Here is a 20,000-nt window from a genome sequence, read left to right on the forward strand (position 1 = left end):
GTATGTCAAAGGCAAAAATTCCTTCAATTACTAATTTATTTTAGGACAAAAAAACTTGTAATTTGCAAAAAATTCATCAGTTGACCAATGTAAAGCTTAATTTGAGAGGTAAGCAATGCCGATTATTACCATAGTTATTCGGTTATAAGACACGCGGTCTTTTCAAGAAAAACCTGTCTTTGGGTGGCAAGTCAGTGCTAAAATTGGGGTGCGCCTTATAGCCAAGTATATATTTTGTGCGCAACAAAATCTTGAGATCACAATTTGAGAAAAACTTGCAGTTTAAACAACACAAGAAAAGGACACCAGTTGTTAGTCATTTACTTTTATAGATTTTGTAGTTCTGAAAAGAGCTGTTGTGGTTGGTTTTGTTGTTGTCTTGTCGGCTAGTCTTCCTGCTCCCTGTCGGTATCAAAATCGTTCTCCAACTCATCAGCTGCTTCATCAGCTCCAGCTTCTTCTTCTTCCCATGCAGCTTATCCTTGATCATCTTCTATCACGAAAACTAAGAAAAATATTTAATTCATTACAATTATCTACAATGGAATAAAGGCCAGTGGCTGCCACGAAATCTGGAGTAAAAAAAGTAAGTCTCTGCTTACGACCAAGAAAGCCCATCAGGCCGTCACTTATCTCCGGTCGTCTCATTAGCATGAAGTGACTAAGAGTATTTCTACTCCCCCCTGGATGGGATGCTATTCCATCACAAGGTTACCTCCAGCATTTCACCGGTACCCATTTATTCACCTGGGTGGAGAGAGGCACCGGAGAGTAAAGTGTCTTGCCCAAGAACACAACACAATGTCCCCAGCCATGACCCGAAATCGGACCACTCGATCCGGGGTCAAGCACTCTAACCATGAGGCCACCGCACCTCCCCTATGAAATCTGGAACTTGAATATTATCAAGCTGGTTATTCCAGCGAGCTTCTTGTTCATCATCTTGTCATTGTTCTCTTGGTTGTCATCGTCCTCTTCGTCACTTTTAAAGCCATCTTAATCAAAATTGTTGTCCCTGGTATCCCTTCCTCTTACAGGAAAACCATAAAAGCTCCCTGTAACCTCCATTGACCATTGTCTTCGCGTAATTTGATTGTGCGATTGAAAGGGAAAAAAGCCAGACCTTGTGGGGTCTCTTATCAGCTGTCAAAATACGTTTACAAGACGACAAATGATGGGTCAATTATTCTACTTAATATCCATAACAACAAAAAATACAGATTTACCAAGGGGTACTGGGTAGACGCCTAAGATTAAGACTCCATCTTTTTGCCAGTTACGGCCTGTTTAGGAAATTCAGGGGTCAGAGTGCGCGGCTGGTTACGGCCAGTTTAGGAGTCAATGGGATAACTTTGGGGAATACTGATGGCAGGTACGACATTGATGGTGTTGTGGTTTTTCCTTTTAGGCTGGAACTGTGGCCAGGCTATACTACATCAATCATGCCATATGAAACAGATGTTCTTCTCTCAGCTGATGTCTCTCACAAAGTGCTAAGGCAGTCAACTGTATTGGAGTACTTATATGATTTATACGGTAGCACAAAGAAAGACTTCCATGGAGAAGCCTGCAAGAAGCTTATTGGACAAATTATTTTGACACGGTATGGAATAACTTAAGAAGTTTCCCTTTCAAATTTATGGTAGGCTCCCTCCAGTGTTTGGTACAACCTGAAACAATATGTGTCAAAGTTCTGCAATATTTATTGTTTAGGATGACGCCTTGATTTGATGAAATAACTTAATAGAGAATGTCACTTCTGTTATCCAAAGCATCTTTTCAAAGTATTATTTGCTGTAAGTATAGGGTTCTGGTATTCAATATTGGGTCAAGTATATTTAGAACTTGTAGCATGAATGTCCAGATCTGCTACCTTAGCACATTACGTTTGGGGGAAACTATGCAGAATGAGTTACAAAAGCTACAAAACAGAGCAGTGCATGTTTTGACTTTTTCCAACTATGATGTGCATATGGGTTATTTATTTGAACTTCTAGGATGGAAAAATCTAGCTTACCAGCAGCAAATTTGAACAGCTACAATGGTTTACAGATCTCTTTAAAAGTTCGCTCTAGACTTTTTGTTATAGATTTGAGAAAAGGAGAAACTGCAGATGGTAAACAACTGGATTAACATACTTTAAATTACATTTTTTACCAATTTTTAAAGTTATGGCTGAACAATCTTATTTATAGTTATAACAACAAGACCTATCGCATCGATGACATCAAGTGGGACCAGTACCCCTCAAGTACCTTCAAGGGGAGATTTAAAGGGGAAGAAAGGGACATCAGCTATTGCCAATACTATGAAGAGGTATGTTCATGAATATGATTCATGGCAGTGGAGTAAAAAGTCCAATATTACAATCAAATCTTGATAGTCGGAGTCATTGGAAAACATCAGTTTTAACCCTTTGACGTCCAAACTGGCCTAAACCGGCCAGACCTAGTATTTTACTCTTCTAACGCCAGACGATTTTATTCATCAAAGGGGAGCCCCTGGGTGTCAATGGGTTAATACATGAAATTTGGACATTTAAAATTTGGACGGTTAAAAACAGCTGGATTTAACATTGCAATAAATATTATTCTTCAATACATGTACATATACAGGGCTGAAACTTGACAGTCGCCTATGGCGACTTGAAATATAGCTGGGTAACTAAAAATTAGGATTGAATCGCCCGATGGATAACTACGATACAAATCATAAATTCAGCCCATTGTACAGTACTGCTCAAAAGTAAAGTTACCTGTCTCGTCTCACGACGAGGGCTTGAAATTGCGACTCACTGGTCGCCAATGCGACCAAAAATTGAGGACTGGTGACTAGATTTTCAGCACTGGTCTCCAGCTGGCGAATCACGTTTTGTCTGATAACCCAGGATAAACAGCAGACAACTGTTGTATTTGAATCTTTATAAATTATGATGAAACTGTTCAGAACTGGTACCTAGAACACGACTCACCTTTCTCTCCCCTTTAAAATAATGTATAAATACTACAAGAAGATCGGTTTCTCACATTGTTAATTAATAGCACAAATGTACTGCGATTCTTTGATCACTGCGTTTACTAGGCGCCATATTGTTTCAGCAGGTTCATGGGATCGTGGGCACACTTTAACACCATATGCTTCTTGCCGATTACCGTGAAATTTGCGCCCGGAAGACGAAGATTCGGCAAGAAGGTTAATTGAAAATTTAAATCCGTCGTCAGTTGTGAATGCTGAAAACGTAGATTTAGCCATATTACCGAAGGATCTCCTTGGAACTAGCTTGATATTGATAACATATTGATAATGAAGCTAGACATCGCACAATGAATTTGAAATTTGCATGGAACCTTCAAAAAGCGACCTGTACCCTTAACGTAAAGTGGGTTGGAGAACTTGTCCCCTCTGTAAGAAAGCAAACACCTGCAAAATTGACTGTGCTGTTTTTTTGTTCTTTTTTTTGTGCTACTTAATAATTATGACTTTCCTTGCATGCAAAGTTGGTGACCAAAATTTATGATCTGGCGACCAAATTTTCCCCATTAGTCGCTAGCTGCCACCTGAGCAAAAAAGTTAATTTCAAGCCCTGGATTGGCATATATTTTGATAAAAGTCAGACGGCCACACAAACGTTTGCAAATTTAAACGACAAAACGATGCTCTTGTCAAGCATGAATCCTACCAATTGAGTAACATTTAGCCTTTTTACTGCTGTTGCATTGTAAACAGATCTCTGAAATTCTAGAGAATGATCAGACGCCAAAATTGCCGGATAGTTTGTGTTTTTGCTATGATTCATGAAATTAATACTAAAAAGATTGCATTCTAATGATAAAAAATGCAAGACAGAAATTCTGGCATACAAAGGTCAAGAGTAGTTTGCCTATTACAGAAACCTAAAACTTATTTACAAGGTAATGGTGATGGTGTATTAACCCATTGACTCCCAGGGCTTCCCCATTGACGAGTAAAATCGTCTGGCGTTAGACAGAGTAAAATGCTAAGTCTGGCTGGTTAAGGCTGGTTTGGGCGTCAGAGGGTTAAATATTTCCATTATTTTCAACTTCAACGTACATGTCAGACTTAAACAAATGTTTGTGTGCACTGTGTGTGATGTATAAGCTTACTTGGCAAAATTTTGAGGTATAGCAGTGGTAAGCGAGCGTTAAAAATAAACCATATGTGCAGTAAATGTACACCTTGAAGAAGGAACAGTGAACTTCCAGGTGATCTAAAAATATTGCTAAAAACTGATTGAAAACACGTCCTAAGGTTACTGAAAATGTAAAGGTAGATTTTTCGAAGGAGCGCACGTTAAGCAATAAAAAGAGTTTTACATCGCTAACTAAACAAAGCGCTTGAAATGTATATATTTTAATTCAAAATATGCCTTGTGCAATATGCAGTTAAGTCTAACTACTCAATCAGAGATGTATCCAGAGTGCGTCATTGCGTCCTCGGATGCACTCGTTTTCCTTTTGGACTCATAGAATATGGAACAAAGGGTCCAATTGGACACAGAAAAAAAATTGATTTCTAAATTGCACAAAAATAAAGTCTTATCCCTTCCCACAAATATATACTTAAAATGATCAATTTCTTTGAAACTGTTATGCCCGTTGATTCATCGATCAAAATGTATGGGCTTTAAGGGCTCCATCGATCACATCTGAAAACATCTCGAGGAATCCGTATGCTGTAGGAACTGTTGGCTCCAGTTGATAAATGATCTAGATCTCCACAGCAAAAAAAAAACAACTGAATCTTAATTTTCCGTAAAAGAGCATCATTTATTTTAACAACACTTGGGGTCTAATTTAGGAACAAAAGAGTAAACAAATAAAAGCGATCAATACACACTTCATCGTCGGCCCATGCAGCTGTGACTTCGCCATGGCCAATGTTAATAATCAAGCGATTGAATACATTCCAGTTTCATGTTCAACATGTTAATTTTAACACTAACTCTGAAAAAGTTGCATAATTTGCAAAACAAATTAGACAAGTTACGTGCAAAACAAAAATTGAGACGATGAAACATGCACGCCCAGAATTAATATCAACAGGGTCGCACAAAACAAAAATTTAACATACCTCGCCGTTGGATTCTCTGTCATTTCGCTCACGATAAGCGAACTAATGCTTGAAATTCGCTTGGAAAGCATGCAATTTCGACTGAAATGTTTTATTATCACTGGCGGCAGATGGAAAGTGCTCGCCTAAAAAACAGCTCAGATCATGTCACATGGAAATTCAAAACTAACTCCTCAAGCTGGACATAATGGTTGACAAAATGAAATCATTCAACTACAAAAATCCGAAAATAACAACTTACCTTGAAATTTAAGGAACTTGATCATTTCTCCGTTGTGAGAAATCAGAATGTTCCATTTCCTTGTGAAATACACCGTTTGCATGTTTTTCGTGGCGTTCGTAATTTGCATAAACATTCGATTTTTTTTTGTGTCCAATTGGACCCTTTGTTCGATATTCTATGCATCCAAAAGGAAAACAAGTGCATCCCAGGACTCAATGACGCACTCTGGTTACATCTCTGTGCCTATTGTTAAAGTAATTTTGCATGTTTAATTGATGCTTGATGCTCGAAATTTGTCTCAGCCTGTGGAGGCTTCATACTTGACCAGTGATCAGAGGTGTATCCAGGTTTTCAAATTTGGGGGTCCTCTGGACCCCTTTTTAAAAAATTTGGGGGTCCATTGCAAAATTTTGGGGGTCCAGCTAATTAATATTCAAGAATTAATATGCGACCTATTGCCTCTTAATTGCTGCTGCAGTACCCTTTCAGATTTCTAATTGCACAAAAATAAAGTCTTATCCCTCCCAACGAATATGTGCTTAAAATGGTCAATTTCTTTGAAACTGTTGTGCCTGATGATTCATCGATCAAAATGTATGGGCTGTCAAAGCTCCATCGTTCACATTGCAAATGTCTCGAGGAATCCGTATGCTGTAGGAACTGTTGGCTTCAGTTGATAAATGATCTAGATCTCCACAGAACTGAATCTCAATTTTTCGTAAAAGAGCATCATTTATTTTAACTACACTTGAGGTGTAATGTAGGAACAAAAGTAAACAAATGTAAGCGATTGATACACAATTCATCGTCGGCCCGTGCGGCCGGACTTCGCCATGGCCAATGTTAATTATCAAGCGATTGAATGCATGCAAGTTTCATGTTCAGCACGTTAATTTTAACACTAACTCCGAGGAAAAGTTGCATAATTCACAAAACAGACAAGTTACGTGCAAAACAAGAACCGAGACGATGACACGTGCAAGCCTGGAATTAATATCAACAGCGTCGCACAAAACAAAAATTTAACATACTTTGCCTTTGAATTCTCTGTCATTTCGGTCACGATAAGCGAACTAATGCTTGAAGTTCACTTGGAAAGCATGCAACAGACTGAACTTGGACTAAAATGTTTTATTATCACTGGTGGCAGATCGAAAGTGTCGCCGATTGTCTCACCTAAAAAACAGCTCAGATCATGTCACGCAACACGTGCGAATTCAAAACTCAACTTCTGAAGCTGGATATAATGGTTAACAAAATGAAATTATTTGACTACAAAAATCCAAAAATAGCAGCTTACCTTGAAATTTAAGGAACTCAATCCTTTCTCCGTTATGAGAAATGGGAATGTTCAATTTCCTTGTGAAATACGCCGTTCGCATGTTCTTTCCTGGCGTTCGTAATTTGCATAAACATTCGATTTTTTTTCTGCGTCCAATTGGACCCTTTGTTCCATATTTTATGCGTCCAAAACGAAAATGAGTGCTCCCCAGGACGCAATGACGCACTCTGGATACATCTCTGAGTGATACAATGTTGTTAGACTAGAGTATTGTCAACATGTTAATGAATGTTTATCTTTCATTCATTTAGGTCTATGACAAAAAGATCCAGGATATGGACCAACCTCTTCTGGTCAGCCGTCTGAAAAAGATCGTAAGTAACAATACATTTGTCACTGATAGCTTGGATTTTTTATTTTGTTGCTGTTGATGTGTTTCTTATCATCTTTGTGTCGATCTCAGCCTGGACAAAAGATGAGGATTCCAGACGGAGAGGTTCTTCTTGTCCCTGAATTGTGCTTTTTAACAGGTACTGTACCTCCAAAAATAATTTGTTAATACTGAATTATTTTTGCATGGATTACTTGTAACCTAAATGAACACAGTACTTAGAAAAACGTCTATGAAATCTTTTCAAGCTGAGGCCATCTCACTGTGTCTCAGTTACTCGTGTTTTTAGGTTTAGAGGCTATAGGTTAGAGTTAGGGTTGGTGTTAGACTATTCCAGGCAATACCGTATTTACCCGTGTATAAGTCAATCCCATGTATAAGTCGACCCCCCATTTTTGATGGCAAAAAACGCAATTTCTTAATTTCTTTGTTAAATGTTCATGGGACACTAATCTTGTTTTCTTTGATTTCTGGAAATGTGGATACACAAAAAAATCAGGGCCTCAAGCGCTTAATAGTTTTGTTGTTCAGCAGCTGTTGTATATGTGGGCATTTTGTCCTTGAGTTTCGAAGAAGTTCTCAGAAAATCGAGCATGTAAACCTCAAACTCACCTGTTTCATTGTTCAAGGATAAAGGGCTTTAGAGGATAAGCACAATGCGACATCACAGAAGCAGGAGTCATTCTTTGAAAATAACTTGCGAACGATGCGAAAATGTGCAAGGTTTAAGTGGTCCTTGACTTATAATTTCTCAAATGACAAACAAAACAAAACTCATAAACCAAACGATACGAAGTTTGCAAAAGCATTTAAATCTGCCAGGTTTGTATAAAGAATAAAAAACATTACCAACCAGCATTTTCACGCAACATGAGTGACGATGCTTGCACGCAAACAAGAGGTATTGCGCCGGGTTACTAAGCCGTTGAACGATCGTGTTTTATTCGAAGAAACAGCCTTTTAGAGCTTTCCGCCTTTGGAAAATGAAAATTTCCAGTGTCTATTTCATATTTGTGCTTGTGAGTATCTTCAACATTTAGAGTTGGACAAATCCTTTTTCATTTCAACTGGAATTGCTTACGTGTACATTCATTTTGAAGTCTTTTGTAATTTATTTTGAAGTCTTTTACGTCCTCTTTTGTGCACTGCGTTCATTATGCCCAAGACAACATTATTATGTTAATTTTGAATAAATTACTTAGCTGGAACTTGGCTCGAAATCTTTGACCCGTGTATAAGTCGAGGGCGATTTTTGGAGCTTCTTTTGAGGCCATAAAAGGTCGACTTATACACGGGTAAATACGGTATTCTTAATATAATAGTCTATAGACTGAAAGAGTTTTTGTGACAGTGATAGTGCCAATAGACCATTTTACAGTTCCAGCTAAGTTACCTGGCCTACGAATGGAAGCGAGGCTGCCGGTGACCCTGTTTTGATACAAACCTCCGTGCTTTTGTAATGTTAATACAGACTAATTACAATTACAACAACACAATTTGCATGAGAAAAGCAGTCGGGGCTGTATCAATGCAAGGTCACCGGCAGCCTCGCAGCCATTCATAGGCTAGGTCACAGAGCAAACAACTGTAAAATGGCCTATTAAAGAAAATTATTTATCGGAAGAGTAAATAGTGACAGGAGGGTTAATTTTCACTTTATTTTTTATTTTGCTTTAGGTCTCACTGATGAGATGCGGAATGACTTCTCACTGATGAAAGACCTCGCAGTTCATACAAGGGTTGATCCAAAAACTAGGAACAAATCCCTTCTCTCATTCATGGGAGACATCTGTAGGTTTGTTTCATGGCATCTCATTGTCCTTCTGACACTGCTCAAATCAAAGTCAACAGTCCCTCCTAAGTCTTTCAATTAGGGAAGCTGTAATTAAAATTAAGTGAAAGCAGACCAAAGCAAATAGTGGTCTTTGATAAGACAACACAAGCTTTATTTGTACTCAATATTTGGACTTCATTTGTGTTAGATGTCTCATGCAAGGTCTGCCATTACAGGCAGTTAGCCTGCTTATGATTATAGTCTGACAAGTACAAGAAGTGATTGCTATTATTTTACAAAGACTTGTTCTATTGACAGTAATCAAGAATCATCAGCAGAACTAGCTGGCTGGAACCTAGAGGTGACTATAAATTCAACCTTTAATAATTTTTTTTATAGCCGTGAATTAGCTTCTACTTCAACTGTGTTTTGAACATACTGTAAAGGGTCAATGTATTGTTCACTGGATTGATTGATTATTTGATATAACACTTTCATCCCTGAAGCGGCCTCAACCCTTGACAAGTAAAATCGTCAGTCGAAAGTGTCACTTTCATTGATTTGTCAGGTTTCTGTTTGTGAAATTTTTAAGTTGTACCACAAGGTGCACCTGTGCAAGGAAGGTTATAAGGTATTAGCTCTCTAGGAGTTGAGTCGCTCGTTCTAGTAATTTTCTCTCATATGGTGTGTGGATTCATTATTTAACAAATTGATGTCAGTTTTTCATGCATCTGTCCTGTTATTGATCATGAATGTCATCATAGCATTGTCAAAGTAGCGGTGGATTCACGAGGCGATAACCGAGTGGATCCGCAGACTACTTTGACAATGTTATGACGACGTTCATTGTCAAAAACAGGACAGACGCATGAAAACTGACATCATTTTGTTCTTTACAATAACGAAAAGGCAAAGGGGGGGGGGGAGTAAATTAAGTCAAAACATGGGAAAAACACAAGACAAAAATGCACGAAACTTACATCTGACGCAAGACATATTGCATCATTATTGCATAAATTATGAATTTAAGTGTCTGTTTGCTTATTGCCAATATTAGCCAATGAGCGTGTGAGAATTTTGCAGTCATTGTAAAAAATGGATTCTATGGTAGAGTCCCCTTGTCTTTATGGGTGCTCTTCAGCTCGATTCAGTTCCCCAAGGTAGTTTCAAACTGAACTGGGACAAAAGGGGCCAAAATTTTACAGTGCAGACTCAAACTCAATTCAGTAAGAGGTTTTTTTACACCTTTTCTCCTGCAGTTTGAAAAAGAAACCTTAAACTTGCCAGGAAGAGTGTTGCCTGCAGAGAAGATATACCAGAAGAATAGAAACGTAAGTTTTTGAATAGAGACCATTAAATGGTCTCAAGGTGTTCTTGCACATTGTTTGATACATATGGGTAGTTTTTTGCCTTTGTCAATAGTCTTTCTTGTTGTAGCTCTTTTAACATGTTGACAGGCAACAAATTTTTCTTCAACAATAGGACATGTAACATGCTAACAATCTTAACCCTCTTACCTGTGAACAGGCCCTCATTAATGAGTAAGATCATGTGGCATAAGACAGTAAAATCTGTAAGTGTCACGCTGAAGGGAATGAGATCATCACCATATTTACCCGTGTATAATACGCACCCCAATCTTGGACTGCATTTTGAAAAAAAAAAGTTCAAGCAGAAAACAGAGAAATTGTTCATGCCAAACTAGCGTGAAAAAAATCCATTTTCTGGATAAGAAAATTTGTTCCACTACTTACATCAGTAAAGTTAATACCGTATGTAAATTGTTTAGAAACTGAAACCATGCAAACTCTCAATCGTAGTCACAACCGAACAGTTGTTCTCTCGCACAAGATTCGTTATCGAGAAGTTCATCTTGTTGTCCGTCCACAAGATCATGTTGTGTATCATCAAGGTTGTTTATTACTCCATACTTGACAAAGTAAGACTCAATCATCTCGTCAGGATATTATGTTGCAATGCACCAACGATCCACGAAGCGATGATTTCTTCCGAGGACTTCTTTTGGTGGCCATCGCTTCCATCTGCCATCCACCTCTTCCTAAACCCATCTTCAAACAGTTTATTTGAAGAAACATTAACCCGTGGACTCATTCCCGGCGCAGTTGTGTGTGTACAAGATAACTTGGCCAATTTTCGAGGTTTTGCATTGGAAAGTGAGTGTTAAAAATAAACCATATGTGCAGTAAATGTACACAAGATACTGAGTTCTAGAATTAACTTCACCTTGAAGAAGAAACAGTGAACTTCCAGATGATGTAAAAATATTGCTAAAAAGTGATTTAAAAACACGTCCTAAGGCTCAACTGAAAATGTAAAGGAAGAATTTTCGAAGCAGCATGCGTTAAGCAATCAAGAAAGTTTTTGATCGCTAACGAAACAAAGCGCTTGAAAAATATATATTATAACTCAAAATATGCCTTGTGTAATTTACAGTTAAGTCTAACCACTCAATGGATAGAACTTGTTTGAAATTTATTCCAATCGCTTTTTTTTGTTGCAGGTATAAGTGCAAAAAGTGCGCACAAACGCCGCTGCTGAAACAAAATTTCACCACGAGCTTTCTGCTTGTCGAAATACACAAAACCGCAAGATTAATTTAGTTAATTGATCACTATTATGTTTCATGAGAGAACAAACAAGGTCAAATTGTGTACAAAAGTGCTCTTTCGAAAACTTTCACTGAAAGATAACTTACACAACACAAGAAAAACAACACAACAGAGAAAATCGCTGGAGGTATTCTCGCATTTGCGGGATATAAACGCACGATTGGATTGATTTATTTGTTGCAGATGCTGATCCTCCGAGGTATGCCGAAGGTGAAAATTCCTTCAATTACCAATTTATTTTAGGACAAAAAAACTTGTTAGTAGGCGAAGCATAAACTTGAATACTCCGGATATTTTGTGGACTTACTTTTCATAAGCTTTCAAGCTCTCCTGAGCTCTTGGTCACATGACTGGTGTTGTTGGTGACGTCATCCTTGGAAGTACGCGGGAAATTCAAAGGTTTCTGAGCGGCCCCCGGATTTCGCGCGATGGGCCAGAGTCCTAACCACTCCCCTCTTGTGTTCCAAGGGGTGGTTACTCTCAAAGTTGAGGTACTGGTCTGTGTGCGTGGCCTTTCTGTAGACTCTCGTCTTTATGGTACCATCCTCATTGACCACGGACCGCGTGTCCAGGAACGCAAGGGCTCTCTCTGTGTTGTTGTCTTCGGAGTGGGTCTCAACTTCTCCCTCGGTGGTCCACTTGATGTCATCATCTATGCTCTTGAAATGGTCTGTGAACTCTTGGGCGTAGGCCTTCTTTAGTTTCGTATGGGTGTCGTCAACGTACCGCCGCCACCAGGTAGGGGGGTGCGCGGCCGTCGCGATGGCCTTCTGTTCAAAGTCCTCCATGTACAGATTACACACAATGGGGGAAACTGGGGACCCCATTGCAGCTCCATGGATCTGTTGGTAGAACTGACCTTGGTACAGAAAGTATGTACAGTTCAAACACAAACCGAGTAGAGTCGATGCGAACATGGAAGTGCCGGACTAAAATTCTTGTGGGATTACGAGAATTGTGCCAAGAAAGTTGCTCGATTTCGAAACCATCTCCGGTTCAACCTTCATTGTAAACATCATGGCGTCACACCTATCAGTCTACGTTTACACTGTACTGTACAAGGTACGAGGGCTAATAACATTTTACGCAGAGCGGAACGATCTCTTCTCGGAGTTAGGATCGGTCAAACAGTGAGTAAGATCAGTAATTTGAAGAGAAACCTGGATGATTTCGCCAAAAAGATCAATGATCGGTTACCAGGAAAACGGGAGGAAGTGACGTCATTTGTGCGGAGTGCGCAGATGTGGGAACACTATCTCGCAAAGGCAAGACAGCAAAACAAATTCCAACGACTCATCGATGTTCGAGCCAAAAAAAACACACTCGGATAACAAGGTAAAGAACAGCGTAGCCAACGAATGTATGTCAAAATGGGTTAAGAATTGCTCTGATCGTATTCTATCTGATCCTGAGCTGTCTGTTCTCAAGAAAGGACTGAACTTTGCGGTAACTCCACGTCGAGTCCCCATTGTTGACATCGTCACTGTCACTGAATCAGCATGCAGGCAACTAAACAACAGCGATTCTAACAACCTTAGGGCCAAGGTGTTAAATTTGTTGGAAGACAACGATAAGGTGAAAGACCAGAATGTGTCAGACAAGGAGAGAAAGGTCATCGATGACCTGAAGAAGGACGACTCCATCATGATTCTGCCTGCCGACAAAGGAAGAGTCACTGTGGTCTTGAACAAGGAGGAATACCACACCAAATGCCAAGCAATCCTGTCCGATATCAAGACCTACAAGAAGCTGAAAGCAGACCCCACTAGCAGATACAAGGAGGAGTTCGCGACAGCCCTTAGAGACCACAAGGACCGCAAGGTAATCGACTATGCCCTGCACTCTAAACTGTACCCCACGTGTGACCAGCCCCCACGGTTCTACGGTCTATCCAAGATCTAGAAAGTCAACTGCCCACTTTGCCCATTATGAGTTCGATAGGGACGGTTTCATACCAAATCGCCGGCTATGTTGCCGATATCCTGTCACCCCTAGTCGGTAAAACTGAACACCACGTCAAGAACTCCAAAGCCTTCGCTGAGGAAGTGAGTACCCTCAGCCCTTTTCACCAGCATTCCCGTTGACAAAGCCCTTGTACTGATCCACAAGAAGCTTGAGGAGGACGACACCTTGAAGGATAGGACCCCCATGGCCCCCAAGGATGTTGTGACTCTACTCGGTTTGTGTTTGAACTGTACATACTTCCTGTACCAAGGTCAGTTCTACCATGCGTTATCTGGCGCATCGGCTGTTGTCTTCACGTAATTTGATTGCGAGATCGAAAGGGCAAAAAGCCAGCCCTTGTGGGGTCTCTTATCAGCTGTCAAAATATGCTCACAACACAGCAAATGATTGGTCAATTATCCTTCTAAATCTCCATAACAACAAAAAAATTAGATTTCCTAAGGGAGAGTAGTTACGGTTAGAGGCCTAAGATCAACTCTGATCAAGACGCTATTTTGTTCGGCCGGTTACGGCCGGTTTAGGTATTTCAGGGGTCATCGCGCGCGGCCGGTTACGGCCGGTTTAGGTAATTCAGGGGTCATCGCGTGCGGCCAGTTTAGGAGTCGATGGGTTAAGGGGCTGCAGAACTGAGGTCAATCCACCAAGAATTACTGCTAAATTGGTGTTTTCTCTGCAAATGAGTTTCTAAAGCATAAATAAGCAGGCACTTCGTCTCCCCAGTCCACCACGTGGAGCACACCAAACTCTTCAGTTGTGACCCTTCACGCGAAAAGGGGGCTTATTAAAATTTCACGCTGATGCCGATTTCACGGCAGACAACCGTGAAATTATCTAAAGCAAGCTGAAATTCCGTGAAATTCCTTTAAAACAGAGTGAATTCACGCCGTGGAAAAAAAAAATCCTCGTGAGTCACGAAAAAACCTTCCAATTCACCAGATCGACTGAGTTGAAAAAATTTAAGACTGCAGGCAAATTTTCATAATGCACGTACTAAAACAAATACTGATACATAAGGCCGCAAGATCTGGGGGACACAATGTTATCGCGGGTAAATCACAGAAACGCAATCACTGACATACTTATTGTGATTTAACTTCCATGAATTAACTGAACCAACTAAGTTTTCAAGGAATATCTCATGTTGCACAGACATGAATGACATCTTTTTGGATGTTGTACTCTTCGCATGAAATGTTTGCCTTTCATTTGTATGCACAGAATTCCGTGAACATCAAACTTGTTATGCACTGTACAGTAACCAGAGACAACTAACTTTCTCGTGTTACTTTTAAACCAAATAAGCTTGAGCAAAAATCAAGGATGCAGGCCGACGGCGGCAAAAATGTTCCCATAAATTAGCGAGGCCGGTTAGAACCACAGAAGGGATTTAAGATCCACATCGGGGATGTCAATTTCATTGTGTATTTTTGACCAAACCGTTGATTACATGCAGAATTGAGGAGCATTCCTCGTATGGTGTCTAGTGCGCTTTTGGATGCTTCCCTCTCCTCCTACACAATTTTTTTCTCAGTGTATTTGATTGTTTATACTACAGAAGAAACTGTAAGAAATAAACTGTTTTGCTCGGTAGTGTAATTCGTGTTAGTCGTCATTTTCATCCAAATTATAAATCGTCGTGCCATCAACAAAGCAAAACAATCGTACCAACTTCGATTTTGCCGAAAATAACGGAACGGCGCCCCGTAAAAACTTAACCTTTGCACACAAGAGAAGAAATAAATACCATTATTCGATTTCCGACGCATTGTTTATCTTGTTTACCGCAATTTTAATTCCAAAACCAGACCAAGAAATTTTCCTGTTATTCTTTTAATGGCGTAGCAACAATTTCACGGTCTTCGATTTCACGCCGTGAACTTTTTCACTCAGCATAGTGAAAAGAATTGGAGCAATAGTGAACTTACCGTGAAATTTCAATTTCACGGAGTGAAATAGTAAATTCACGAGCCATGACCGTGAAATTTATTTCACGGTTCACCATGAAATCCATAAGCCCCCTTTTCGCGTGAAAGGTCACAGTTCTTCGGCATTCATCCGGCCTTTCTCTTGGATGGCGCTGATAACTCTGCTTGTTTTTAACTTTAGGCATTGTTTTCCTCTTGAAAATCACCATCGATCTTAACTTTGATCCATCACCAGCACATGCCAACAAAACAGTTGCGTGATTTTTCTCATTTCCTGTCATGACAATCTTCCCGGCGCTTGTAATGTTGATCGTTCGGTTCGGCGGCATGTCGAAGATCAGTGCAATGGCGCTTTGTCCATATTTCCAATAACATGTAGTGGGTAGTTGTGAAATCAGCTGCCATTTTTATGTTTCAATTAATAGCTCAATAGTGAAGGCTATGTTGATCAGTTGTTCATTTGAACAGGAAGGTTAATTTATTAGTGGATCTAAATTTTTAACTCTTGGTTAAGCCTTTTACTTTTCAATCAAAAACCAATGTGCCTTTGTTTATATGCTAACGAGGGACGCACATCAAAAACAAAGGATTCTGTGTATAATACATGTCTCAATTTTCGGAGCTGTTTTAGCAGGAAAAAAGTGCGTATTATACACCGGTAAATACGGTATTATTAATGCAGATAAGTAGCATGATTGCCGTACGGATTCCTGTACCATACCTAAAAATTGTGAAATTGTGTTTATTGGGGTTAAAATCACTTATGTTGGCTTATTTCACACCCAGACTTTCATATCTTTCTAATTGTTCAGAAAATATTAAAGTTTAATCTGTTAAACTGAATTTTTGATTTACCCATGATTTACCCATGATATTTCATACAGATAGTCAATTTTGAGGTAAATTAAAAAAGTAAAAACAGAAAGCTTTCACCACATGGAGGCTAGCATCTCCTCATTTAGTTATATAGACACCCTAAACACTGGCTTTCTGCTCCACTTTACAATTTGAGGTCAGAGCATATGTCTTTCAATTTCCTGAAAATTGCCCCTGAAAAGACCATGCTGACTTCCCAATAACATCCATAGTAGGAAAGGTTACCAAGCCATGTGGTGCTTACAGAAAACATGGCTTCTTTGCAAAGTAGATTATGATGTTCCTAATGCTTTTACTTGCACTCAAGACTTGGTTCAATATGGCCCGGCATGTCGAATAACATAGCAACTCAGTCAAAGGCTAATATTTTCGAGATCCTGAAAGCTACAACAACGAAACTGTAGAAATAGCTAGGGAAACTTGTGAGCATTCAGAAAATGCTTGGTTGCAAGCCAGTTATGCCTTGGTTGGATCAGGACCAACATCGAAAGAAGTGGTCTCAAAAAATATGATGTAATTGGGTAACAAAAAGCGTAGTGACTGTTTTTAGGGGTGACTTCTCCATTTGTAGTGGATCCCTGGGACTAATTTTTCTGTATGATAAAGCATAAGGTATGAGCGTTTAATTGAGGTGGTTTTGAACCCACTGGTATCAAATGAAGACTTGTTTCAAACAATAATCTTGTGAGCTGCAGAATTCCAAAACACAGCGTTAAAGTAAGGAAACTACATAATTTAATCTTTTTAATGTGTTTTAACAAACTTGAACTGTTGAAATTTGGCTCAAATGGAGTGTTTTGGTTTTTTTTTTTTTTTTTTTTAATATGTACTTAAAATGATTAATTTCTTTGAAACTGTTGTGGCTGTTGATTCATCGATCAAAATGTATGGGCTGTCAAAGCTCCATCAATCACATTGAAAATGTCTCGAGGAATCAAATCCGTATGCTGTAGGAACTGTTGGCTCCAGTTGATAAATGATCTAGATCTCCACAGCAAAAAAAACAGAACTGAATCTCAATTTTCCGTAAAAGAGCATCATTTATTTTAACTACCCTTGAGGTGTAATTTAGGAACAAAAGAGTAAACAAATGTAAGCGATCGATACACAGTTCATCGTCGGCCCGTGCGGCTGTGACTTCGCCATGACCAATTTTAATAACCAAACAATTGAATACATTCAAGTTTCATGTTTAACACGTTAATTTTAACACTAACTCCGAAGAAAAGTTGCATAATTTGCAAAACAGACAGGTTACGTGCAAAACAAAAATTTAAAATACTTTGCCTTTGAAGTCTCTGTCATTTCACTCAGGATAAGTGAACTAATGCTTGAAATTCACTTGGAAAGCATGCAACAAACTGAACTTCGACTGAATTGTTTTATTATCACTGGCGGCAGATCGAAAGTGTCGCCGATTGTCTCACGTAAAAAACAGCTCAGTATCGTGTCACGCAACACATGTGAATTCAAAACTGAACTTATGAAGCTGGACATAATGGTTGACAAAATGAAATTATTCGACTACAAAAATCCGAAAATAACAGCTTACCTTGAAATTTCAGGAACTCTATCATTTCTCTGATGTGAGAAATGGGAATGTTCAATTTCCTTGTGAAATACGCCGTTCGCATGTTTGTCCTGGTGTCCGTAATTTGCATAAACATTTGATTTTTTTCTGCGTCCAACTGGACCCTTTGTTCGATATTCTATGCGTCTAAAAGGAAAACGAGTGCATCCCAGGATGCAATGACGCACTCTGGATGCATCTCTGCTTCTGAGTGGCCCCCTATTGGGTGTGGTGATTGTGCTACTCATTTGCACTTAATAAGAAATATAGGCTGTCACGTTTTGGCCACTGCTTTTAATTTAGGTACTTCCCTGAACTTTCCAATTTAAGCACAAATAAGTCATATAAGTTCATGCAACTGTGTTGAACTCGAGGATTTCTTTTTAACCAGAAGACTGTTGTTCCTTTGTACACTGCAGTATAGCTATGACCCAAAGTCTGCTGATTGGTCAAGGGAGATGAGAGGGATGGCTCTTCACAGTACTGTCAATCTGGAGAGCTGGGTACTTATCTACACAAACAGAGATGGTGCTAATGCCAAGGATTTTGAGCAAACATTGAAGAAAGTTGGTGGTCCCATGGGTATAGAGGTTTCAAATGCTACTGAGTAAGTATCAGTGTCTTGATAAATTTGGCTTTAGTAAAGGATCTTGGACATTTAAAATTGTTGAAGATGAGAGCTAGTTGTGTTCGAGGTACAAGAATGCAACCCATAATTTTTGTTGGGTGTTCTGTGCATTGTTGCATGTCCTGTGCAATTACTAAGGGAAGTTTTTTCGAGATTTCATTTTCGTCGTTGACACACATTTGCCTCGCTTTGAGGCGCTTGCTTACATTTTGCCTCACTTTGACGAACTAACGCACGTGGTGATTACGTAAAGCAAGTTAGTGATGCTATTTCATAACGCACGTGGTGATGCTGAGGTCTGATAATCTAGCTGTCTTCGGGAAGTTTTCATCTTTTAGCCGAGTTCTCGTAAGGCCTACTTGAGTTTGCTTTTGTTCGCCGAGTTCTCGTAAGGCCTATTTGAGTTTGCCTTTGGTCTTTTATCGTTCATGAATGATTCCCTTGAAAAGTGTGAAATTGAGAGGGTTAATGTAAGTGAACTATTAAATGCCGACGTCTTTAAAGAATTTCGCCGCGACAAAATGAAGCTCGTCGGCACCATTTCATCATGACTGACAAACGAACAGATAACAGATTTGCTCTGTTTTGAGTATTCAGAAAAACTTATAAACCAGCCCACGGTAGCGCCACTCAAATCACAAACTAAACAAACTAAAAAATTCCCTTGAAAAGTGTGAAATTGAAAGGTGTAATGGGAGTGAACCATCAAATGGCGACGTCTGGAAAAATGTCCTTTGCGGGACTTGTTTTACAATGAGATACAAAAGTAATCAAATTTGTACCAGCTACACATTATGGTCTACGGTCTACACGGTCTACCACAACTTTTCACTGAGAAAATAATAGCAACAGCACACAACTCAACCAAGATGTGACAATAGCACTCAAGCATAAATAGGTGAAAAATGATGGTAAATTAGACGTAGGTACGGTACTTGAATACTGTGTTCAGCCACCTTGAAGTTGAGAAAGCCACTTTTTCACACGACTGGTACCTTTTCAGAGAGATGTTCTTTAAGTATTGGCTCTTGTTTACCACTGTTTATTAAGTTTAAGCTAACATGAAAGATGTCCATTTGATTTCTTACTGGTTACCAATATGGCTTACTTTTATTGTTGACAGTAACATATTATTTTTCAATGTTGCAAGGCTGGTGTAATTCAGTTAATGCAAGGGCCATTCCTTTCTTTATGTCATGGAAAATGTTCATTTTTCAATTTCCAACCAGCTGTCGCATTCCTGACGACCGCACGGAAGCTTACTTAAGAGCCATTAATGAGAATTACTACGAAAGATTGCAAATGGTCGTGGTCATTTTGACCACTAATCGAAAAGACAGATATGATGCTATCAAGAAGCTCTGTTGCTTGGAGAAACCAGGTGGGATATGTTGCTGAAATGTGTTAAGATTTTAGAAATAAATGAGTACAAGAAGCTTCTTCTTACGCTACATTTTGGGTTAAAGATTTAATACTAGGAAGGTGGATGGTTAACTTTTGTCCTTTGACCAAAGTAATAGGCTTGATTTCAAAAAAGCAGGAAACATTGGCCAGTTTTCTGCACAGGTCCCTACTTCATTATGCATGCAGTCCTTTGTTTCAAGAAAACAATGGCGATAACAATAGATGCCTTTGGGACTGTAGT

General features: G+C 39.3%; 1 protein-coding gene across 1 annotated transcript in view; it reads left to right on the top strand.

Annotated features, from left to right (window-relative positions):
- LOC137977844 (piwi-like protein 1) overlaps positions 1-20,000 on the top strand; it is a 43,496-nt gene that overhangs the window by 10,245 nt on the left and 13,251 nt on the right. Inside the window, exons 4-12 of the mRNA XM_068825189.1 lie at positions 1,409-1,603; positions 2,196-2,316; positions 6,908-6,970; positions 7,060-7,126; positions 8,665-8,782; positions 9,080-9,122; positions 10,021-10,092; positions 18,147-18,334; positions 19,585-19,736. Of these exons, the coding sequence (XP_068681290.1) occupies positions 1,409-1,603; positions 2,196-2,316; positions 6,908-6,970; positions 7,060-7,126; positions 8,665-8,782; positions 9,080-9,122; positions 10,021-10,092; positions 18,147-18,334; positions 19,585-19,736 (1,019 nt within the window). The remainder of the gene's footprint in view (positions 1-1,408; positions 1,604-2,195; positions 2,317-6,907; positions 6,971-7,059; positions 7,127-8,664; positions 8,783-9,079; positions 9,123-10,020; positions 10,093-18,146; positions 18,335-19,584; positions 19,737-20,000) is intronic.

Source organism: Montipora foliosa, chromosome 11 (assembly GCF_036669935.1).
Source record: "Montipora foliosa isolate CH-2021 chromosome 11, ASM3666993v2, whole genome shotgun sequence".
Taxonomy (NCBI): Eukaryota; Metazoa; Cnidaria; class Anthozoa; order Scleractinia; family Acroporidae; genus Montipora; species Montipora foliosa.